This window comes from Cnephaeus nilssonii (genome assembly GCF_951640355.1).
Source record: "Cnephaeus nilssonii genome assembly, chromosome: 2".
Classification (NCBI taxonomy): domain Eukaryota; kingdom Metazoa; phylum Chordata; class Mammalia; order Chiroptera; family Vespertilionidae; genus Cnephaeus; species Cnephaeus nilssonii.
The window spans coordinates 90,489,407-90,514,958 of record NC_137073.1 but is presented as its reverse complement, the minus strand read 5'-3'; the positions used below and the strand labels follow the sequence as shown (position 1 = coordinate 90,514,958).

At 45.0% G+C, this 25,552-nt stretch overlaps 1 protein-coding gene across 4 annotated transcripts in view; it reads left to right on the top strand.

Moving 5' to 3' along the window:
- The window catches only part of PDZD2 (PDZ domain containing 2), a gene marked incomplete at its 5' end in the record, with an annotated part of 214,524 nt that extends 190,302 nt beyond the window's left edge, over window positions 1-24,222 (top strand). For all 4 annotated transcript variants that reach the window (XM_079796196.1, XM_079796198.1, XM_079796197.1 and 1 more), the window contains 7 exons: window positions 1,149-1,257; window positions 1,647-5,613; window positions 6,291-6,408; window positions 9,125-9,226; window positions 9,886-10,162; window positions 10,868-11,002; window positions 14,052-24,222. In XM_079796196.1, coding sequence (XP_079652322.1) covers window positions 1,149-1,257; window positions 1,647-5,613; window positions 6,291-6,408; window positions 9,125-9,226; window positions 9,886-10,162; window positions 10,868-11,002; window positions 14,052-14,218 — 4,875 coding nt within the window. In that variant the 3' untranslated portion in view covers window positions 14,219-24,222. The remainder of the gene's footprint in view (window positions 1-1,148; window positions 1,258-1,646; window positions 5,614-6,290; window positions 6,409-9,124; window positions 9,227-9,885; window positions 10,163-10,867; window positions 11,003-14,051) is intronic.
- Window positions 24,223-25,552: the final 1,330 nt, after the last annotated feature.

Sequence of the window (25,552 nt, the reverse complement as noted above, 5' to 3'; positions counted from 1 at the left end):
CACTGGGGCACTCAGTGCTGCCCAGCCACCCGGCTAGTCCAGGACACTCTGCCGGCCTGTGCTGCATCCACGCCTGACTGGTGGGTTCTGCAGCAGGTGATGGCCGTCACTAGAGCAGCTGAGAGCCCTCTGCTGCCACCTTTGGGCCACTCTCTGACTCTGTCCCAGAGGGTAAATTTCAAATAAATCTCCAGAACCCTTCATCTTGTAAAATGGGAACCATGCCCATTAAACAGTAACTCCCTGATCCCCACACACCGGCCCCTGGAAACCACCCTTCTACTTTGTCTCTAGGATTTTGACTCCTATTCCTACCTCGTGTAAGTCGAATCATAATGACCACAAAGCTCATCCATGTTGTAGCAAAATTCCTTTTCTTTTTTGAGGCTAATACTCCATCGTATGTGTAGACCACATGTTTCTTAATTCTTCTATCAGTGGACACTTGCATTGCTTCCCTATTTTAGCTACTGTGAATAATGCTTCCATGAACATAGGTGTACTAATATCTCTTCAAGCCCCTGCTTTCAAATTTTGGGAATATACCCAGAAGTGGGATTGCTGGATCATGATTGTTCTAGTCTAGTTTTTTTGAGAAATCTTCACACTCCAAAGTGGCTGCACCAATTTACATTCCTACCAATGAGGGCACGAGTTTCTAATTTCATCTCCTGACCAACGCTTGTTATTTCTGGTTTGGTTGTGTGTTTTTTTGTTTGTTTTTTAAAATATGAGAGAGAGAGGGAAAGGAAAGGAGAAAGGGAGAGAGAAATACCGATTTGTTGTTCCACTCATTTATGCATTCATTGGTTGATTCTTGTATGTGCCCTTACCGAGGATTGAACCTTCATATCCGGACAAGGCTCTAACCACGGAGCTACCCAGCCAGGGCTCTGTTTGTTTCTTCGATTGCCATCCTAATAGGTGCGAGGTGGCATCCCATTGTGGTTTTGATTTGCACTTCCCTGACCACCCACAGTGGAAAGTTGAGGAAGCTGAGGCTTGGGAAGAGTGACCAGACCACGCAGTCTCTAGTCCCGTTCTGCGGCTCCTAGTCTGGGACTTCTGAATTTTCCCACACCAGCTCTCCTCTGGGTATGATGTCTTGGAAAGCTATTGACAGTGACTTGCCTTTGTCATTGCGCCAGGATTCCCTGGGGAAGCTGACCATCGGGCATGGGCCCCACCCAGCAGCTGGCCGCCTCCCAGAGAGCCTGCCCGAAGCTGGACCAGACCAGGAGCAACACCCTGGGACGGGTAAGATTAGTTTACCATTCTCTGTGCTTCTACAGGGGAGGGTAGAAGTTCCCCTAAAAATCATTACATGTGGAGAATTTGAACGGGTGGGAAAACGCTTACACAGGTTCACGGTACATAAAAGCTGCCTGCGTCTCACAGCCGGATCATTGAGCCTGAACGCCCAGTTCACGCCACGGCAGTGTGCCTCTCCGTCCAGGCGACACCCCTCACCCGTTTGTGGCGTGTACCTTAAGAGTACATGAGACACGCGGTGAACACAGGGACTGCCCGCCTGTGGAATGTCTTTCTGAAAAGACCAAAAAGACAGATTGCTTACGGTTTTCCATTTTTTACTTTATTTTTCTTCTCACATTTCCCCCTGCTGTTTACCTTCTTTTTTGACACAGGACTGGACGGCTCCCCAGACCTCGTCCCTTCCCCAGGGCAGAAGGAGGCCGCTCACTCGGATCCCAGCAAGACCTCCATAGACACAGGACATGGGAGGCGGCGTGAGGACCCCAGAGAGCCAGTGCCACCCAGGGCCCCCAAGTCTGAGGACAGACGTCAGGGCAGCCCTGCCCGGGTCCACAGCACCTCCCCAGGGAAGACAGCAGGGTCTCATCCCCCAGAAACCGGCGGACCCGACACCACCAGCAAGGCAGCTGCCCCTGGGGGAGCAGGGCCTGGGGCAGAGGCAGCGTCTGCAGCCAGCACTGTCCTGTCACCAGCCCTCCTCACAGGCCTGGACACACGAGGAGTTGCAGGCGACCACAGCCAAGCTCCGCCAATGGCAGGGACCCTTGTGCCTGCACCCTCCCGGGAGTCTGCTGGGTTCGAGGGAACGGACTCCGAGCCTGGGAGGGCACTGCAGGCCGGCCACTCCTGGACATCACCCACTGACCGGGCCAGAGGGGGGTGTGGTGGTGCCTCGGGGTACCGCTGCCCTGTGACCAATGCGGACCGATGCCTCGAGGAGCAGGATGCCTCGGAAGGAAGACTTCCGTCTCCGGACAGAGGGCACCGGGCGAGGCCGGAGGGCAGTGCTCAGGGTCAGCTGCCCCCTGGAGCTGCAGGAGGAAGCGCCTGCCGAGCTGAGCCAGCCACCGGGAACCAGGCCCCCACCCCCAGGAGGGCCTGGGAGGCGTGCCACCCCCCTCACCCCCCCTGGACCTCCCAGCCTTCTGTTCTGGATTCAGTTAACCCTGACAAACATTTTACTGTGAACAAAAACTCTCTGAGCAACTACTCTAGAAATTTCAGCAGTTTTCACGAGGACAGTGCGTCCCTGTCAGGCCCTGGTGACAGCACGGAGCTGTCTCTCTCCTCCATGTACGGGGACGCCGAGGACTCGTCCTCTGACCCCGAGTCGCTCCCCGACGCCCCGCGAGCTTGCACCAGGGACACCCGGTCACCTGCTCGTTCTCGTGGGTCTTCTCACAGGGAAGACACTACGGAATCGGAGGAGGAGCAAATTGAAATCTATTCCACAGGGGGTTTCCCCACCCCAACCTCGATGGCGGGGCCCGTGCCTGCCCAGGAGGCGCCCTGCCCCGTGCCAGCCGGAGGCCTGCCCAGGAGGCACGGCGCTCTGGGTGAGGCCGTGGGAAGTCCACGCGCGAGAGCCTGCTTCATGCCGGGAGCCTCGTGCCCTCCAACCCCGAGCTCTGCCCAGCCGTCTCCCCTCGGGGGCAGCAGTGCTCAGGGGCGTGAACCTCCCGTGGGCCCCCAGATTCCACAGCACCGGGGGGCCCCGGGGGAAGCAGCAGCAGGGGGAGCCCCCAGCACCGGCTCAGCTGTGGAAAGCCTCCAGCCCTCCGCAGCCGCCGGGCATCTGCACAGCGCCCCGGTCACCCTCAGCTCTCCTAGCATGGTGAATGGTTTGGGACACGGCCTGTTGGATGGTGAAACCACAAATGAAAAACAAGAAACAAGTGTGAACGCAACTGAAAGTGCGGGTGCCCCTGAGAATGGGGAATGTGCCCTGGCGAACCTGCCCCGCTCCGAAAGCCAAGACCTGGAGGACGCGCTGCAGAAACCAAAGCTGGTCTCCAGGAGGCCCATCATGGCCTGGTTCAAAGAGATCAATAAAAGCAGCCACGGGGCTCACTTGCACAGCAGGACTGACAAGGGGCAGCCTGCCATGCCAGCCACCAGTCCCGACTCCAAAAGTCAGGTGTTGAGCACAAGCCACAGAAAGGGGGTCGCTGTGCTGAACAGCCCCCCTCAGCTGAAACTGAATCTTGAAAATAAAGACCCACCTAAAAAAAGCTCAGCGGAGACCCTTTTGAGTAACTGCCAGAAACCCAAGTCCGGTCCTAAGCTGAAGAGGCTGAGCAGCAAGAGCAAAGGCAAAGGCAGCGCGGAGGCCCCTGCAGCGACCACGCCTAAGGCCGGTGGGACGGACCCCAGGAGGTCCCTGGTCTCCCCCCAGGCCTCCCACAAAACGCTCTCTAAGGCAACGTCACACAGGTCCCACGGAGCTGACCACGAGGAGCCCGGCAAAAACGCCGCCGCCACCGCCACCGCCAGGTCTCCCCAGTGTGCGCTGGAGAGCAAGCCACCCCCTGCAGCCTCGGGGTCACTGAGGCTGTCAGCCTCTGACACGAGCATCAGACCACCCGTTTCGCCCCTCACCTCCCCCAAGGCTCTTCCTGAGCAAGGTGCGGGCAACAGGTTCCACACGTCTGTGCACTCCGGACCCGACAGAGGCAGCCCGGCCGCCCCCAGACCTAAGTGTGGACCAGAGAGCAAGGCGGCCTCGGGGACAGGTCCCGCCTCGAGGAGCAGCGCGTCCACGGCAGTGGGCCGGCGGGAACCCCCGCCTCCCCGGCAGGGCCAGCAGCTCGCGGCCAGCCTAACGTATTCGGTACCAGAAGCAGCCCAACCTGGGGTGACCGGTGACAAAGGAAGCAAAACAATTGCTAATGATCCCCCAGAAAGAACCAACCAGCTGAAAATAGTTGAAATTTCTTCTGAGAGAATGCCAAAGAACGCATGTGGAGTAGACATGCCAGCCGAAAGGGGCAGACCGGGAGGGTTCGTGACCCAGAGCAACGGTGGACTCTGCCACCAGCCAGTGGAATCGTCCCCAAACCATGCACCTGCACTCGCGTCCCGCGCCTCCCCGGTGGAGCCGGAAATGCAGCGCTCGTTCAGCGTGGCCAAGCTGGCGGCCTCCTCCCCGGGGAAGTCGAGCCAGGTGCCAGACTCCCCGGAGATGCCCAAGAACAGCACAGCAGCGGCCACAGCGCTGGACGAGCATCCCTATTTCACGCCAAGGCCGGCAACCAGGACCTACTCCATGCCAGCCCAGTTCTCGAGCCATTTTGGACGGGAAGGGCCTTCCCTGCACAGCCCAGGGCGCTCCCCCCGGGACAGCCAGATCCCTGGGACAAGTGGCCCGGAGGCCAAGGGGTGCAGAGGCGGAGCGCTCGGCCTGGCTAACGGACCGGGACCGGGCGTCTACAGTGTGAAGCCCCTGCTGGAGACGTCGAAGGCCCTCCCAACCACCGACGAAGGGGACGTCCTTTCAGTGCAGGACACGAGCTGCCTCGTCACCGACAAAATCCGAGTCACCAGAAGACACTACTACTTGGAGCAGCACTGGCCCCATGAATCTACCTCATTCTTCTCGGTGAAGCAGAGGATCAAGTCCTTTGAGAACCTGGCCAATTCGGACCGGTCCCTGGCCAAGTCTGGGGCTTCCGCGTTTTTGTCTGTGAGCTCCAAGCCTCCCATTGGGAGACGGTCCTCTGGCAGCGTAGTTTCAGGGAGCCTCAGCCACCCCACTGACCTGGCAGCGAGGTCACTGCGACGCAGCCTGAGTTCCTGCAGCGAAAGCCAGGGCGAAGCCAGCACCCTCATCCCCCAGATGACCAAGTCCCCGTCCAGCGTGACGCTGACAGTCCCCCGGCATCACCCGGTGGAGGCCAGGAACAAGGGCCCTGATTCCGACCCGAAGCAATCGCTTGGTCCTTCCGGAATCCCCACCCCAGTAGTGACCCCGGCCTCTCCCATCAAGAAGAACAAGTCCTCGGTGCGCCACACCCAGCCCTCGCCTGTATCCCGCTCCAAGCTCCAGGAGCTGAGGGCCTTGAGCATGCCCGACCTCGACAAGCTCTGCAGCGAGGACTTCCCCGCAGGGCCCACGGCTGTGCTCTTCAAGACAGAGCTGGAGATCGTGCCCAGGAGGTCCCCCGGCTCCCCGGCCGGAGGCCTCAATGGGGCCACTGCCCTTCTGTGTCCTGTGCAGGGGGCGGACAGGGCCTGTCCGGGGGGAAGCAGGCCTAAAGCCAGTGAGCCTGGGGCACCCGGTTCAGCCAATGCGAGTGACACCAATCGGGATCTGCCCTCTGGAAAAAGCTGGTCAGTTAAGTAAGTATCTGCCATTTATTATTATTATTGTTATTATTATTATGCACTAGTTTTAAGATTTATAGAAAAGTTTCAAAGAAAATGCAGTTTCCATGCACCGTTCACTCAGCTCTTTCTAATGTTAGCATCTTATACTACCACCATCCATTAATCAAAATAAGTTAATATCGGAACACAATTAACTACAGACTTGATCCAGACTGAATAAATCCCAAAAATGTCCTTGTTTGCTCGAGCATCCAGCCCAGGATAGCAACGTCAGGATAGCCCCCTTGTTTTCAATACCATTACAGAAACACAGTGCCTGCAGGGGGATGTGTTTGCCCAAATGTTGTGCTCAGTAGAGGCTTCTCAGTAGGGAAACTCTCAGAGATGGTGGTGGACGGGGCTGCACCTCAGGGAAGAATTGGGACCTGTGAAGGTGACTGCAATTAAACAGGAAATCAATAACATCTTAAAACATTTCATTTGAGCCTATACATTGTGTATTTTTTAATATAACAACTTTCGGTTACCACATTGGTCCCTTAACACCTTGGGGGAATCCCTGAATCCATAGTTATTTCCATTGAAAATACCTACAATGCAATCTAAAGAAGATCGTTTTAAATGCATCATTACAAAATAGAGAAATTGCTTTTTCTTTAATATTCTCCTAATGTATTTATATTATTTAGTTTGGATCAACTTCTAGTCTCAGTGGGGGACCAGCAAAGATTACAGTCTGTTTTGTCATCGGCGAGGTCGAAATCTACCATCCTGACTCTCATGCAGGAAGCGAAAGCACAATCAGAGGTGAGTGAAATGCAGAGGACACGGGGACACACAACTGCTGCCACGTCAGTGCCCAGGTGCGGCCACGCACTCAGAGGTCTGTGAGCCCTTCTCCAGGTCTCCTGTTGTGAGCTCACAGCCCAATCTCACTTGCAGACTGCTTTAGAAGCTAAACCTTGTCTTGCATTTTTAGGTACCAGATTGGTGCAGTTGCTCATTTAATTCCCCAGTGGGGACTAGTTTCTGACCTCCCCACCCCACCCTGCATTTAGAGTTTGTCTGCAGAGAGTCCTCAAAACAGAACTAGGCATCTGGGAACTGGTAGGGAATGACCACAAGCACCTTTGTCCACCTAGGTGGACATAAACTACCTGTCACGGGCGCCACCTGCTGGGGAGATGAGTTAATGCCTGTGTGGCCTTGCCCTGGCCCCAAGTGTAAGTTTCTGAAGCCTGGGGTTCTAGACAAAGTCATTACTAATAAATTTTTTCAATAAAATGGATGTGACGGTAACAGCAACAAATGAAACCAGGGGTTCCTATCTAGAATACTTCTCGGGACTATGCACAGATTCGAACCCTAAGAAATGAAAATTTTCTACTTAGAGAAAAAGCAAGTATGAGCAATTTTCCTTGAGTGGTAATGTACATGGGTCACTGGTATCATCTGAAATTATAACACTAGAAGGGCTGTGACGATGGCCTCCAATGAGGTAGCCAGAGGGAGAGGAGGTGGGTGGGATGAGACCAGTGGCCATTAGAGGCCTCTCCTGGTTCTCCGCCCACTGGTTTGGGTCTGTGCAGCCAAGAAACACTGTGAGACATCTAGCATTTTTCACTTTCAGTAAAAGGGACTAATCTATTGTCTCTTTCCTCCTTCGACTTGTAAGTAAGCATTTTGCACATGGAAAGACTCACTTGATTTCCAGTCAAGGTCTGATCGCGCTGTGCCAGGGGCCACCTGTACTCATGTTAGATAAAATGGTCTCAACCATCCTCACAAAAGGGAGGGACCCCAAGGTAGACTATGCGTGTGCACAGGGTGCGGAGCGCCACCTGGGGTCATCTGGGGCCTCCCTGACCTCAGTTCCTATTCACCACCGGGCAGGCAGGTGTTGTGCTTGGTGAAGATCATGCTTACTTTCGTCAGCATGCAGCTGTCTTCAGTTGGTTCCGGGCAAGCACAGATGTCCTCACTTTGCCATCTTTAGACCAGAAGTTTCCTGCCTTGCTTTTTCCCAATGAGTATGGTGTGTAGGTGCTGAAAATGGAACTGTACAGAACAGATTCTTGTGACTTCTGAGTGTGCTATGAGAGGCTAGATTTAAAAAACAAGCCCTGGTCTTCTGGTTTCTAAAGAGCTAAACCTTGAGGAGCCCCTGGTTGTGGTAGTATATGCTACCTAGCTTTCCTGATGCTGTGCTGAGCTTCTCAGAGGCAGAATCCGGCCTGTCAATTGATCAGCTTCCAGTACGCTGTAAATAATTTGAATAAATTAAAGCTTTGGTGATGGGACACAGGAGAGTCCCATTTTCAAGTATTGTCTCTTTGCTCCAATAATACATTTAAATAGAAGTAGCCCTATTTCACCACCACACGTTACCTCTGAGCAGCTGCACAGAGCTCATCTGCCAGGCCACATCTCCCGTTTTGTTGAGAAAGCCGTCGTCATTCTCTCCATTGAACGGTGTCTGAGCACACATATGGTCGAATTTGCCCATAACGTGGAAATCCCAACCCCCAAAGAGTTCTGCAGGTCATTCTGTTGTTAGCATATGGAGCCTTGGTTTGAATGAACTTCTTTAGAGAAATGTAAAATGACTAAGATTAGGCCTTATGACTTAACTCACAGAACCAAATATTGGGTTCCTTTCCCAGCACAATACAGAGGTGGTTTTCTCTTCCAACTTTTTCACTTTCTCTTGTCAAAGCAATCCTTAAAGGTTATTAGACTCTTCCTCTATTGCTGTGTTTGAGAGCACCTCAAATTGATGGATTATATGTCACTTGATGGAAAACCCAGCAGATCTTTAAAATGTGAGTCATCTCTAGCGTGTGGGTGTAAGAACTGAAAATTCAATATAATTAGCCCCGCTCATTTTTTATTTTAAAATCTCTTATCAAGGTATCTTTAGATCAATGCTTGAAACATAGGGCGGTCTTTTGTTACTTAACCTTAAACACTACTAAGAATGTCCAATACAGGAGTTGACAGCTTTAATGTACTCTAAATATTGTGACATACTTTATACTTTTAAACATACTTTGTATTTTATGAGTACTAGTTCACTGACTGCATGTGGAATCTAGTGAACTGAGCACGGGAGGTGGAGGGCATAGAACAGGTGGCCTCAGCGTGCTTTTACCTGGCTCTTGGCACTTAACGCGTCTCCCTTTGCTGCTGAACTATAGACATAACTGTAGAATAAAGAATTCCCTTCATGATCACATTTGGGAGGACACCATTTGGTGGCTAGCTGGCTTCTAAAGTGTCCCATCCATGTCTTCCTTCCCGTGGTTCTGTAGCTACAGGCTGGACCCTCGAAAACCCGTCAAGGCACCACCCAGGAGCGCAGCACAGCGGAGTCATGGCTACTCTAGTTCAAACCCTGTGAAAGCTCCTGAGGAACCACTGGGTTTCATGGGGATAAACTGCAGCACTAGGGGGTTTGTGTCAGTCCTCATTTGTTACTCTTGGCACAGGGAATATACTTTTTCCTTCTGTTTCTTCTCAATAGAATAAAGAAGATGTCTGCTTCATAGTCTTGACTAAAAAAGAAGGCTCGGGTCTGGGGTTCAGTGTGGCAGGAGGGACAGATGTGGAGCCAAATGCGATTGTGGTGAGTGAGGATGTGGAGCAGCTCTCGGGGAAGTCATGCTGAAGCAATTCTGAGTTCGATCAGGACAAATTTCCCGTCAGTGAGTTCACAGGTTGCTGGAGTTTGTTCACTGCCACCTGAACAAAAGGAGGAAAAGCAGTACATAATATTTTCATTGACAAAGATAAGCCTTTTCACACATTGCTGATGGATGGACAGGCTAAGTGACCTATTAGGTGCCAATACACATAAACGCAATTATGTATAGCCTCGAATTCACCTAAATATTTTGTTTGTTCAGAAAGACATTAGAATTAACTCACCAAACCTGCTTTTGCTTATGAAATTACTTCTTAAGAACCACCACGTTTAAATTTTGCATCACTCAAGGCCTGGGAGATCATTAGGGAGATGCCACCTTCCCTGGACAAGGTCAGGTCCTGTTCCTCCTTGTAGTGTTACTGCCCCATGGAGTGTTAAGCACATATTAGACATGATGCTGGGCACTGACATTTGTCATGCCACCCCTCACACTGAATGTGTTTTTGATATAAAACAAGTGTTTGCATGACTTGGGAAATTTGCCATTAGAAGGTTCCTTTAATGCAGGCCTGCAGTTAACCCCTTTGTTTTTACTGGAGGTCATAAATGACTTTGGCTTTGTCCTGTCCTTGTCCCAGGTCCATAGGGTATTTTCTCAGGGGGCAGCTTCTCAGGAAGGGACTATGAACCGAGGGGATTTCCTCCTGTCAGTCAATGGTGCCTCACTGGCTGGCTTGGCCCATGGGGATGTCCTGAAGGTTCTGCACCAGGCACAGCTGCACAAAGATGTCCTCGTGGTCATCAAGAAAGGAAATGACCAGCCCAGGCCCTTCACCCGGCAGGAGCCACACACAGCTAATGGGAAGAGCTTGCTGTCCAGAGACACCATCTCCCTGGAGCCTGGAATGGGAATGGGTAAGACACCCCCTCACCAGTCAGCAGGGTGTGAGCAGCTGGCAGTATAGACTCGGGCTGAACACAAAGGAAAATAATGGCGATTACCTTATTAGCTGGGTCAGAGAAATTAAATATAGCAAAGTCTAGTGTTTGCAAAAGCCGACTTACAAATAACTTATTTAAAAACAACCCAGTAATTGAAGACTTAAAATGACCATTTGACAGCTTCTCTCAAAGTCCTAAGGAAGCCCTTTTGAATTTCCATCTTAATAGGGCTTAAGTGGCTGGTAAGTCAAACAAGAAGCCCTTGTTCAGGGGGACTGAAAGGTGAGAGAAGCCCCAGGCTGAGCTTTGTCCTGGGAACATCCGGAAAGGAGGGTGTTTAAAGACAGTCGCTGCACACTGTCGTCCCAGGCTCCACAGGAAGCCACACTAAACACTGAGTCAGAATGGGCACTGCTTCTGCAGCACAGGCTGGGTCCCCACGTGGGACTTCAGTCTTCACAGAGACATGCACCGACACGGGGGGCCTCTGGAGATTTCTGCTTGAGCATAAAGGCATGCTCCACGCTTAGAAGAACAGAGGTGCAGGTACTGCAGGAACACAGCCAGGAGGGGAGACCAACCCTAACACTGGTCTCAAATGTTGTCATCAGCACTTCAAGGTAAATGGGACACGACAGGAGGTAATGAGTGTCCCTGTTGTCTACATCTTCACTGCAGGGAGAAGAGGAGTTGCACAGGATGCTCTGTGCGTTGAAGTATTGAAGACCTCGGCTGGGCTGGGATTGAGCCTGGATGGAGGAAAATCGTCCATGTCTGGGGAAGGGCCCCTGTTCATTAAGAGAGTGTACAAAGGTAATGTCCCAGAAAACACAATCTGCCGTCCACTATCTATCTATTTCTGTGAATGTCAGTGCCCCTTCCATTGGAAATCACATTTTTTTTAAAAGATCTAAAATGTTTTTCATGCTTTAGTAGGAGCCCAGTGCACGAATCTGTGCACCTTGAAAGGAACTGTGGGCCATTGTGGTAGGCACAGGGGCGGGTCTTGGCCCATCCTCTGTGCCCCCGCCGGCCCCGTCTGCTGGCAGCCATGCTCCAGCCACCACTCCCATGTGCTGATGGCGCAGAGTAATTGGGGCCAGCACCAGCAGCGGGTGCAAGCAGCGGCTGCTGCTCCAGTCCCCCTCAGAAGCAGAGGGAGGTGGAGAAGCCCTCAGGGGCGATCAGGGCCGGCAGTTGCCGCTCACACCCACTGATGGCGCTGAGCAATTGGGACCCGTGCTGGGCAGCGGGTGCGAGTGCCTGGTTGGGGCTCGGTGCGCGGGAGCAAAGAATTTTCAGTAACCACCCAAGGCTCACCCTGATGACAGCGACCAGCACCCTGCCTTGGTCTGGCACCTCCACTCACCTGCTCCCCCATCCCGCCGTGGCCAACGCCCGCCATGTTCCGCACACGTCATAGCTAACAGTTGTTTGGTTGTTCCACCATTCAGTCTATTTGCATATTAGCATTTTATTACATAGGATAGGGTTAATGTGTGTTAGCTGTTGTGCTTTACACATATTCACTGTCATCCACATGACAATCCTATCATAAAGGTACTATGTCGCACCTAAGGTCACAGGTATAAGTACCAGGCATGAACCCAGGCAGCCTGGCTCTAGAGTCTGTGCCCCTGACTTCTACACTATATCTCTGACTCCATGTTCCTGTCTCCCTGTTCTTAATTAATCTGAGTTGTTATTGATGACATTACTTAGCTTGGTATGTTCACATCAGATCAGCCAGTCAGGGGCACTTAATATCAACCAAGATCATAGTCACTTAACACATTGTGGATGGATCACGAGAATTCTCGCTTCATATTACAGTGTTTTTACAAAGATCATATTTTAAAAAGATGTTAGGTTGTAAGAACATGTAATAAGTAACTTCAAAATGCAATGGATATTTAGTTTTAAAGCATGCCTTTAACATTTATATAAAACTTTTTTTTTTGTTCAATAGAAACTTACCTGGCCACTGGGTAAAGCTAGCAATAAAACTACTCGTCTGCAATGTGTTAAGATTGCAATTTCCAGCCTACAAGAAAGTGAAATGGGAGGGAGCAGTAGGTCTCTTCATGAATTTGAACCAACAATAATTTGTGTGTATATATATCATATTTAATATAACACTGATACTGTATTAAATTTAGTAAAACAGCGCTAATATTTAATATACTAATTGTTAGCATTGTCTTACTAAAAATTAGTATTAGGTTGTGTTATACTAAAGACATTATTTGCCTCTATCATTAACATAAAATGCTTTTGTCCTTGAGTCGGTTGGATTTGGACTTTTCTTCCAGCTATATTTTTATTATTTTATCAATCATTATACCCAACTAAAATCATAAGTATATTGATATCAAACAATATTTAACAATGATTTTTGGAAATTTAGGATGGAATAGCTATATCTGCTTTTTGAGCTCTAGGATTTTTGAGAAAATAATTTTCACATTTGAGAATTCTTTCAGTGCCCTTTTTTCCATGTTAAGTGCACAGCCAGTGTGCACTTCTTCACTACGACTGTTTTAGATGTGTATGTGCAAAGCTCATAAACTTGCTAGACCATACACAAAGCTGCAGTACAGAAATATGTTATAGCTTCTAAGGAATCAATTAAGTACTCAGCAGTCATTGCTGGGCATGTAAGCACCCAGTCTCCAAAATTGGATATCGTAACAAACATCTTTAACAATTATAAGTTGAACCTGTTTCCCTGCATTTATTGGCCATTTGGATTTTAGCTACTGATTTCATTTGTTCAAGTTTCTTTTTATTTTGTACTAGAGGCCCGGTGCACGAAATTTGTGCACTGGGGTGGGGGCGTCCCTCAGCCCAGCCTGCCCCCTCTCACAGTCCAGGAACCCTCAGGGGATGTCCAACTGATGGCTTAGGCCCGCTCCTAAGACAGAGAGAAACATCAATGTGAGAGGGACACTTCAATTGGTTGCCTCCTGCATGAGCTCTGACCTGGGCCTCAGCCAGGAACTAGCCTGCAACCTGAGTACATGCCCTTGATCAGAATCAAACCCGGAGCCTATGGTCCACAGGCCGAGGCTCTATCCATTGAGGCAAACCGGCTAGGGCAGGGTATGACATTTCTTAGCCCCTCCAGCAGCGGACCTTTGTTTTTTCCTCCAGGAGTGAGGTGGAAAAACCCTAGATCACCTTCTTGGATTCTTATTACCCAAGTTACCAAGAACACTGCGAGTGGTGGTGTACTGGGAGCTTAGCCAATGAGTGGTCAGAAAAGGTGTTTCCTCTGCAGCTCACACACAGAGGCCCCCCTGGTGTGTCTCCGCTGGGGTGGGGGTGTGCTCCAAGCCGTGCCACAGATGCTCGGAGCACAGCCCCAGCCTCTAGGGCTGGCACACAGTCCCCTCCTGCCCATCTGAGCGTGCAACTCCTCCTGAGTCAGTTGTGACGCCTTAAGGCAGTGGTTCTCAACCTTTCTAATGCCACGACCCTTTAATACAGTTCCTCATGTTGTGGTGACCCCCAACCATAAAATTATTTTCGTTGCTACTTCATAACTAATTTTGCTACTGTTAATGAATCGTAATGTAAATATCTGTTTTCCGATTGTCTTAGGCTCCACTGCCTTAAGGTGTCCCAGCTAATTTGCATATTACCTCTTTATATAATTTTGAAATATCTTCTCAGCTGCTTAGATTTTGCACAGGAAGGGTTACAGATTTGAATTTTTAAAGTCAGGTTTCATCTTATGGGTCTCTCTCCTAAGACTATAAACATAGTTAGAGATTTTTCTCAATGATGGTTTTAGCTTACTTGGACTTCATTGTGAATACCATGCAAGTACCAAGCCCTCATTCTGTATTTACTCTCACAGGTGGTGCAGCTGAACAGGCTGGAACAATAGAAGCTGGGGATGAAATCCTTGCCATTAACGGGAAACCCCTGGTTGGGCTCATGCACTTCGATGCCTGGAATATTATGAAGTCTGTCCCAGAGGGACCTGTGCAGTTAGTAATTAGAAAGCATAGGAATTCTTCCTGAAATAAGCATGAGTAGTGACACATTTTTTATAAGAATCTCCTTTTCTCTGTTCCCTTCGTATTTCAGCAAGTCAGAAGGACGTCTTGAAACGGCAGAGAAACACTGGTGTAGGCAAGGACTATAAAAATCTCCACATTTTTACTAACAGATGATGCTCGACTCTGGAAGCCTTCCCTGGATCACCTAGGCCAGGAGGGTTCGTTTTGTTCTGGTACCTGTCCCCCACCTTTCGCTGTTACTCATGGGGATATAAGACTTGGCAGGGTGCCTTCTTTCATTTCAAACATTGAGTTAGACTTTCACTTCTTATGGCCACCTCTTCCCAACATCCCAATCCGGGCAATTGGGGAGCCTACACAGGCTGAGGGGCAACACAAATGTCATGACTAAACGGACTCTAGTTTTTTATAATTTTGTAAGTAAATACCAATGCTTTAAGCACATTCAATGGACAGAACTGTAGGTCTGTATGTTACCCTGAAAAGAAAATGAGACTTTAAAATATAATAATAATCAATTTATGACCTAATGGTTAGGCTGAGCTCAGGAATAATCCAAAAATGAAAAAACAAAATACAGAAAGTGGTATATTTTAGTGAGTGTAAAGTGCAATATATGGCTGCAGAGTTCAACTCAGTGGGTTACTGATCACAGTGAAGTGTTGGTCATGGTCTAAAAGTGTCAATCATAAGGCTGTTTTACAGAAATGCAGTTCTGATAAACTGTACTAAATAGCCATGAACTTGCTGCTTAAAATGAGCAGAAAGTTCCAGCTTGGAAAGCACCTTGTATCTAGTTTGGAACTTGTCTTGAGGAAGTGCTTGAATTCCAGACTGGTCAACACAAAAGCAGGCAAAAATATCAGTCACTGGGTTTCCATTTCTATATTTTATGTACTCTAACAGTAAATTTTTAGAAATCAAATATCTTTTTAGTATCCTTCGATTTATAAACATAGGCATTATATTTACCATCCAAATAAGAGGATCTTAAAATAATCCACTTAGGGGACTGTTTGTTGTGTTTCCACCACCCCCCGCCCCCCAACAAGCTTACAAAATGTACCGTTTCTAAGCATTGGATCACTTTACCTGACCTGGGTATTATGACATATCTCTGCAGTGACTGAAATTTTTGCTGTTTTTGTTTCCGTTTTGCAAATTATTCCTTTTGCCAAAACTGTTTCCCTGCAGAAGACCATTGTAACTCATGCTGCTTGTGAAACTTGTCCCAGCTGCTCTCCTTTCGAAGCATGAATTTTGTAGGTGCTGTTCCTTGCTACAAAATTGGCTTTTCTCCCCTCATACTTCAAACCTTCATCAGCTTCCTTTACCAAAATGAAGGAGGAAAGTGAGTCACTTTCAAGGTAAAGGAGCAGTACTATGTAGTTACAACCCAGATCCTCGGGGGCACACACTAGCTGACTGAGTCCAGGGAATACAGGTGACACTGTGTACCTGTGCACATGATGACGCTAAGGTTTTATGTTGAGCTTCTTTCAAAACTATAGCTTGAGTCTATGGCTTAGAGAGAACAACACAGGTCATCAAACCCTCGGGATCATGGAAGTACTTGAGCTGTCACTTTGTACATCATTTTCCTGAGTGATTAATCCCAGTAAACCTCCATGGAGTTGCCCAGAGAGGTCTCAGATGGAAGTGAAATATCTTAATTGGTGTGAGCCCAGATTTCTCACCTTTTAAAAGGTTCTATAAAAGAAAACATAGTACAGGAATTAGCTAGAAAGACCTGATTAATTTAGCTTCTACTTTCACTACAATTCCAGGTAAGATACTATAGAAAGTCAGTACAAGGTGCATGCTAGATTGTTTAAGTCTCTGGGGTCAGTTTTGTGGTTTCTGTTTTCTTGACATGCAACTATTTGAAATCAACACTGAAAACTATTTTTTGCCTCTACTCTTCCAGCTGTGCCTCTTAAGAAACACAGTCCTCTGTGAGCAGACAGAAATTTCTAGAGCAATGGGATGGTCTCCTGAGAGTCCCTGATCCTCACTCAAATCTGAGGAGTGCAAGGGTAGACACCTCTGGCTCATTAAAATATGTTAAAGTCATCAGCCATTTCTAGTCGATGTTGCCAGAATGGTTCCCTGGCTGGCGGTTGGACAATAAGGGAGGAAGCAAAACTGTTTTTGACCCTAAGATAGAGAGCTATTTATTTATCTTCAGTGTTCAGGCATGACTAGTATTTCTAATTAGTCTAATAAATTCCCATACTTCCTGAAGTGAACACTAATGGTATTATCCTACTAAGACTTCCATTGTTTTGGTTTTTTAACTGGTCATTCACAATAAGCTATGAGGCTAAATATGTGTTATAACATGTAAATCGTAGTTGCAAGAATAGACCGTGAAGGTTGAGTTTCACTTATGTTCTACCAGACACATCTCATTTGATTTTATGGTTGACTTAATTGGCACCATACCTGTTGTTTGATATAATCCTTTATTTATGTAAAATAAAATGCCTTATATTATTAAAGATTAAGTGCAATAATATGAAATAGCCTGTACATTTTTAAATGTCGCCAAGTTATGTAAACCCACATCTCTGTAAACAACTTTTTTAAAGTAATTTTAAAAAAATAAACACTCTGCTTATTACTTGTTTTTCTAGTTCTGCAACTACAGAATAACCTTTTAAATTATCAAGATAGTAAATGTTTATTGTTACCCAAGTGGGTGAAAGGTACAAAGGCAACAGAACTCAAGTCAACCACTCTTTCCCACAACCACACTCAGAATCCAAACTGTTCTACCTCTGAAATCTTAAACATCCACGCTTTCACAACCTCCTCACCTTCCAGATTGCACTACCCTTCTTCCCACTACTGACTCTTATCTTCAATTTCAACAAGCCCTGTCACTTTTTCTCCCCATCAGCGCCCGCTCTTCATTCTCATATCTCCTCAGACTAGACCCCATGGTGAGCACAACAATCCCCATCCAGCCCACAGGCTCAACTAAATCCTGGATCCTTCCAACAGGCCCACTTCTTGGTTCTTACATACCGATTCCTAGAGAAAATACCACAATCACTCCAAATAATGCTGCTATAAATTCATGGTTTCCAACCTCAACTGGACTCTTATTGCTACTGGCAGAAGTTTCCTTGTCAATTTTTTCTCTCATTCTTCACAATGACCAAGTTCTTTTTCTCAAAACCCTGACCCATTATTATTCCCATTAAAGTCAGGAATATACTCAGAAAAGATGTTCATTCACTAAGTTGAACAACAATGTTCTGGAAGTACAAGCCAATACAATTACACAATCATTTTTAAGAGGTATAAATAGTGGAAAGAAACAAAAGTATCATAATTTGTACATGTAAACTCAAACACATCAATGTAAAAATGATTAAAATATTATAATTTAGTAAGGTGGCTATCAAAAAGTAGGTATTCACCAAAACAAGAGCTTACCTAAATAATAACCAACAGAACATATGGGAAAAAACACCTAATTACAACAGCAATGGAAAAATACATTTAACCTTTTGCACTCAGATGTCGAGTGTGACTCGACACGGTTAGCATTAGAATAAAGGAATTGAGAAAAAAGCAAGCGAGTGCAAAGGGTTAACCTTAGTTAGCCAGGACCGGCAAACCTAAACGCAAACATATTCTATTAAGAGACATAAAAAAAGGTTAACTCGAACAAATGGGAGATATAGCTTATTCGTGAATAGAATAACTCAATACTACTAGTATAAAGATTTCAATTCTCCCCAGACTAATCTATAAATATAATGTAAGTCTAACCATAACATCAAAAGAATTTTTTAACCTGACAAAATTATTCTAAATTCCATTTGGTAGGATAAACTGTAAAAATAGCCAGAATAATTTTGCAAGTATTGTAGGAGGGAGATAGCACTATTACAACATTATCAGAAACTACTATAATTAAAATAGTGCTCTTCTTCCATAGAACTGGACATGCAAACCACCAGAAAAAGAGCCAAATACATGTATAGATAGTATTTCTAAATTCAAAGAAAATTCAAAGGTAACATTCTAAATTGGTGGCAGAAAACATAAGATTATTAAATAACTGGTTTTGGAGAAATTAACTATATGGGGGTGGGTGGGTATGAAAGCTGGATAATTGCAACCAAATATATCCCTGACAACAAAATAAAATTGCAGAGTAGTCACAGATTTAAAAGCAAGAAAGGAAAACAAATGTAAAAAGCCAAATATATTGTTTTAATCATAAAGTGAATACGATGGTCAATTCAGAAGCTATAAAGCCACAGACTCATAATTTAACAAACTACTAGGCAGCATCCCAGCAGATTCAGGCAAGATAGCAGAACAATGACCTAGTTTTTTAATCTCCATCACACCCATTCCCTACTCCCTACTGCTACCACCACACACATACACACAGAGCAACTAGTATTGGAAAACCTTGGTAAACACCTATAACAGAACTTAGTGTGAAAGTACCCCCAAGATCACCAAAATATACAAGTGGGTGGGGACAAACTACCAAAAAGACAAATTTGGTATCAGGATCTGTGCAAGGCCAAGTAGAAGGAAGCAACAGGGCATCATCTAGAGCTCTGAGACACCCCAACTCCCCACCCCATAATCAACAGGAATTCTGAGGAGCAACTGGGCAGCAGCTGAAACTGGAATTTTTCACCTAGTGAAAAAATGTGAGCAAGTGTGTGAGGTAGGTAGAGAGGGCTGATGCAGGTTATGCACACTCAAAATCAACCTGCCAGTTCCTCAGACTAAGGAGAAACTATAGGAACAGAATCCAAATTGAGCAGGACAAGAACAATAGAGGTCCAGATGAACAAGGCCCAGATAAAGGGGGGCAGAACCAGATCTCAGAAAGTAAGCTGCCATATTTCTTTACACTCGACCAGAAGAGAGAGGTCAGAGAATAAATACAGTTAGAAAAGCTACCCTGACCCACTTGTCCTTTCTAACAGAACAGGAAAGGTAATTTCATGTAAAAATGGGCAACAGAAGATAATCTAGGTCAAAGCCCACACAAAGAAAAAAGAGAATAAGGAGCAAATACACCCCTACGACAACAAAAACACATCAGAGACATGCTGGGAGACCAATGAAAACTATAACAATACCTCAACGTGAATTAAAATACATCAAGAAAATGACAGAAAAATATGAATAATATAAACAGAAATTAGAAAATGTTTTAAAATTGGGCATTAAAATTCAAGGGAAAAACTTAATTTTAGAAAAGACTAAATTAAAAAGATTATTCACAGTGAGTAATACAATAATTTCTTAAAATAAAAAGGGTGAAATGTTTAAAGATCAGTGATAGAGAAAAGAACCCAAGCAAAACTGACAAATAACGAAGATATATAATAGCAGTCTCCAAAGAAGAACACCTAAACAAGGGAACAGAACAAACACTTAAAGCTTCAATTTTCCTGAAATTGAGAATAAAAAAGACTTGACATTGACACTACATACTGAAAGAACACACCATGTTCTAGTCCAGAACAACCCAGACCAAACACACTGTAGTTAGCACTGGGGGAAAATTGGGGGAAGAAATCCGGTGGGCTTCAAGCAAAAAGAATAGGCATTCATGAGGGGAAGAAAATCTTATTTGAGTCAGACTTTGACAGTATGCCTTATGCCAAAAAAATATGATACTTTAAGAAAAAGACTGTGACCCAAGAATTTTATCCGGACAAACTGACTTTCAAATAAAAGGCTGCAGATACACTGTCGTTATCATACAGAAACACATGGAGTGTTTGCTCACAAGCCCTTCCTGAAGAAACTAACAAATGAGCAATGTTGGAAGCTGCCCATTGCCTTCACTAGCAGGGAGAGGTGGACAAGGAGTCCGGAAGGCTGGTCAATCTTGAAGGCTCTGGCAAGGGTCAGAGCCATGCACCCACTGTCTAGTTGAGACAAAGGGAGCTGAAGCAACTTCCACCTTTTAGTCTTATGTAAACCCTTGCTGATGGGCTATCATAGAGCTGTTACTGGAAATTGCCTGCCTAAGAGCTATCTATAGGTGGATCCCAAACCTGAATAAAAGGGATCGCAAGGCCAGAGCAAAGTAGAGTCCTTCCTCTTGAGCTGGGCTCCCACCTGGCCCCCAATATTCCCAAATTTATATTTTCTTGTCTAGTCTCTTTCATTTGTGTGCGGCCTCCTCCAGAACCCGAACCCTTAACCTGAACCCTGAACCACGTGGGGGGGGGGGGGGGGGGGGGAGACGGACACGACACTCGCAGAGCAAGACAACCAAAATGACTGGATAGACAATAATAAGGAATGCTGGTGAACACTGAGTATGTGTTTATTTAAAGAGTTAAGATTAAGGTAAGTTAAAGGGAGAGACTCTGTTGTATAAACAGTGTTCTTATAATGCAAATGAAACACAATTACAAAAAGTGGCAGCACTGAATTATACACTAAACAATGGTTGAAATGGTAAGTTTTATATATATTGTACCACAATAAAAGGGGAGGAGCCCTAGCCAGTTTGGCTCAGTGGATACAGCATTGATTGGCCTTTGGACTGGAGGGTCCCAGGTTCGATTCGGGTCAAGGGCACATACCTCGGTTGCACGCTCAACTGCTGACCCTGGTTGGGGCACATGCGGGAGGCAACCAATTGATGTGTCTCTCTCACATCAATGTTTTTCTCTCTCGGTCTCTCCTCCTCCCTTCTATTCTCTCTAAAAAAACAAATGGATGCCTGATTGGCGTGGCTTAGTGGTTGAGCATTGACCTATAATCCAGGAGGTCACAGTTTAATTCCCAATCAGGGCACATGCCCAGGTTGCAGGCTCGATGCCCAGGGGATGTGCAGGAGGCAGCCAATTGATGATTCTCTCTCATCATTGATGTTTCTATCTCTCTCTCTCCCCCTCTCCCTTCCTCTCTGAAATAAATACAAAATATATTAAAAGGGGGTGGGGGAAGTACCTCTTAAGTTTACACTGATACTTTTTTTTAAAAAATATTTTTTATTGATTTAGAGAGGAAGGGAGAGGGAGAGAGAGAGATAGAAACATCAATGATGAGAATCATTGATCGGCTGCCTCCTGCATGTCCCCTATTGGGGATCAAGCCTGCAACCCGGAATCATGTGCCCTTGACTGGAATCAAACCTAAGCCAAATCAGCTAGGGCTACATTGATAATTTCTATTCAAATTTAGAACTACAAGATTTTTCTATCTTCTATCTTAAAGCTGTATCTTCATTTTTCCATATAGAGAATCCTTATAAAGAAAACTGATGACAAAACACAATGTTTATTTCCATAAAACCATAATACTTAAAAAACCAAATCAGTAACCTTTGGAGAACGCTGGGGAACCAACTTGATTTTGAAAATTGGTAAATAAAATGCAGAAGGTATCCTACCTTTCCTCTACAAACTGCTAAAAGGTTATAAAGGTAAGGTGAAGTTTCTCTTTATAGAAAAACTCTAGCTCATGAAGAAATGGCAAGAATTAAAACATCACCAGTCAGCAACCCCAGTAAAACACAGGATCTAGTAAGAACTGAACAGAAAGGCTGCTAACATCATAAAAGTAGAGATATCATATAAAGTAGAGATATTATACATTTCCCGATAGAAGAACACACATCACCGATGAAACTGTGTTGCCTACACAAACAAACCTGAATCTGACGAAGCCTCTAGATCCAATTATCAATTCTTGGGAAGTAGAAAAGTCAGAGAGATACGTTAAACTACATGTAGATGCCATCAGCAAAATCCACACTCTGGGAAACTCTCAGGACAATGATCCAATTTCATCAGCAAATACTTTACAAGGGAAAAAAACAAGATGAGGTGGGGGGTGAGGAGGCGAAGGTGAGGGGTGGGACCTATAAATTAAGAGAAATTCAAAAATCACCAAGTGAAAAAAGAAACTAAACAGAACAAAATTATTAGAGATGCACACTGGCTGGGACCAGGAGATTATAATTGGAAGGAAGTCTTGAGCAGTTTCTGGATATTTGCCTTAAAATAATTCATTAGCCTACAATTTGTTTATGTGATCTTCCATTTGTATTTTAATCATAAAAACTACATGAAATGCTTATATACATATGTATTCATAAGTTATACATTTGTTTATATGATTTTTATACTTGTTATATTTAATCATACCCCCCAAAAAATTTATAGTATATACATATCCCAAACCTGAATACTAAGCAGATGTCATTAGCAGGATAATTAAGGTCTCCACAGATTCCATGCTCAACACTGCACCTTACACTTTACTGAATGTTAAAAAAACAACAACTTATCATACACCAATTTCAAAGGCTGGAGAAACAAACAGTATCACAGACACAGGGTTAATATCTATAATATATTAAAAGTCCTGATGAATCAATACTTAAAAAGATGCCCATTAGAACAATGGATAAAGAACACAAACAGGTTAAGTCAGAGAGAAAAATACAAACTATCTTTAAACCGTTTATAAATAAAGACAGTAAATAACCAACCCCCAATAACTAAAACAAGTTGACAATTCTCTATTAGCTTGGCTAAGACCAGGATTGATGAAACCCTCTAAGTATTGGTCAGGATGTAGGGAAACCAGCATTCATATTACTGGTGGACATGTATGTTAACATCAGTCTTACAAATCAATTTGGCTTTACCTTTTACATTTTTAAGACATGCCGTTAGAGTAAACTCATTTCTATTAATTCCTCCTACAGAAGTCAGACAAATATAAAGACATATGTACATTAAAATACTGTTGGCAATAATGAAAAACATGAGACTAATCCAAATGTCCATTAATGGAGATTTAACCAAGTTATAAAATGAAGCCAAAAATGATTAAAAAGAATGATGTGTGCTTATTCTGAAAGCTCTCCACAATATAAGTACAAAAAGTAAATTGCACACCAGTATATGATGATGCTACTGGAAAAACTGCACAACAATGGTCTATAAGAAATAAACACCCATGTAATTCTAGCATTAGGCTGAGAAAGTATACATATCAACATTTAAACATGTTACCATTCACACCCCTTTAAAGGATAGCCTGCAAGTTTATGAATATTAATACTACCTTACTGGTACTATTAAAGAATATATGACATTTGTGCAGAACTTACAAGAGCCAGGTATATCATTCTGGAACCTGATGGGCTGTGATGAATTGGAATTTACCTTAGACTGTCAGTCATCTTGACCTGAATGAAAGTGAAATGGAACAATGTTATCTGACAATATATAATAAGTGCATACAAGATGGAGAGCTGACATAGAATTTCATGAAATAAATACCTCCCAGACTTGTGACTGGTGGTTTCCATGCTCCTGGGGCAAAAGTAGTCATGCCGGGATGTCATTACTTATTGGCCCAATATTGGCCCAACCGTCAAGACACCAGCCTCTCTCTTTTCTTTGGGTGATGACCAAATTCAAAGGTTTGTTATACTGAAAAAGAATATTGTACCCATCTATTCACAAACAATGGGAAGAACGGAGTGATGGAATGTGTTAAGAGACCACGGGGCAATCCTGCTTCAGCAGTTCAAGGACTTTCTTGGCCATTTGACACCTGGCAATGCTTTTTTCTCCTAAGAACATATAGAATTATTCAACTTTTTCATCCCAAAAAAATAATGTGTTATACCAAGTTATTGTAATAAAGCAGGGATGTCCCTTTATCATTGTAGTTTGCCTAAGTGTGAGAACTTTTTGCATGCACGCTATTGTTTTTTGTCTGTTAACCCTTTGCATTCCTAGTGCCCAAATAAGAAAGGATAAACTGTAGTGGAATGCTATTACTATCATTCAATCATTTCAGGACTTAAAGCTCAAACACTTACCAGATAACGTAAGTTTGGGCATATCATCCTCTCTAGGCCTGGTCTTCAATAAATGAAGATAGTTCTTCGGGTTTGGGGAAGTCAAAATGAGATATAAAATATTTAGTAGGCACAAAACGTACATTCAGTAAGTTTCCTTTCTCCCTTTGGTTAGAACATTTTTCCAGATCTGATTATTTTAAGGAATACATCTCAATTAAACAATATTTGAAATTAAAAAAAACCACAGCAACTAATTCTTTGCACAATAGATCTTTCTACAAGTTTTCTATTAAAATTCACTGCCTGATTCTTGGATCTGAAGGTTTTTTAAAAAGTGGCATAAATACTGCTTCTACCACACTGAGTAATTATTCCCATGGAGCCACACCATTCGTGCTATACAGAGGACTGTGAGCAGCAGCATTTTACAGGAGAAAAGAGTTGTAGATATCAGCTTGCCCTCCAGGTAGTACTACGTTTTCTCTCTGAATACAGAAGCGGGTGCTGAAGTTGGGGCCACACACAGGTAGAGCTGGTGTGCACTCTGCTGTGAGCAAACATTGGCAGAATTTCAGGCAGGCCTTTCCCTTGCCTGAGATAGATGCTGCTGAAATGAAAAATATCCATTACTTCTAAAATCTTTCCAAGGGAAAAAAAATAATAAATCTTCATCTGAAAGGAAATGCCAAGATACTGTTATCAGTTTCCAGTATGCATTTTATGGGAAGAAACTATAAACTGATAGTTTTTATACTTAATTTCTATCAGCAGTGTAATTTTGGGAGGTAAGGAGTTCATTTTAATGGACAGAAAATCTGTCTTTTCTCATCTCTTAAAACAAGGACTGGAAACTACTGCCCATGGCCAGCTGCCTGTTTCTGTAACTAAGAATTTATTAGAACACAGCCTCGCCCATTTATTTGCATTATCTATGGCAACCTTCATTCAGCAGAATTGGGTAGTTGCAACAGACACCATATGTGGCCTAAAGCCTAAAATATTTACTATCTCACCCTAGAAAAAAACCTACTGCCCCAGCTGGGTGGTTCAGTTGGTTGGAGTGTTATTCTCTACATCAAAAAGGATGCAGGTTTGATTCCCGGTCAGGGCACTCCTAGGTTGTGGTACAATCCCCAGTTGGGACGCATAGGAGGCAACTAATTGATATTGATGTCTCTCTCTCTCTCTCTCTCTCTAAAATAAATAAAAAGATATCCTCAGGTGAGAATTAGAAAAAAAAAAAATGGCTCACCAACCACTGCATTACAATATTACCACACACTGCCCTAACCGGTTTGGCTCAGTGGATAGAGCTTCGGCCTTCGGACTCAAGGGTCCCAGGTTCAATTCCGGTCAAGGGCATGTACCTTGGTTGCGGGCACATCCCCAGTAGGGGGTGTGCAGGAGGCAGCTGATTGATGTTTCTCTCTCATCGTTGTTTCTGACTCTCTCTCCCTCTCCCTTCCTCTCTGTAAAAAAGCAATGAAATATATTTTAAAAATA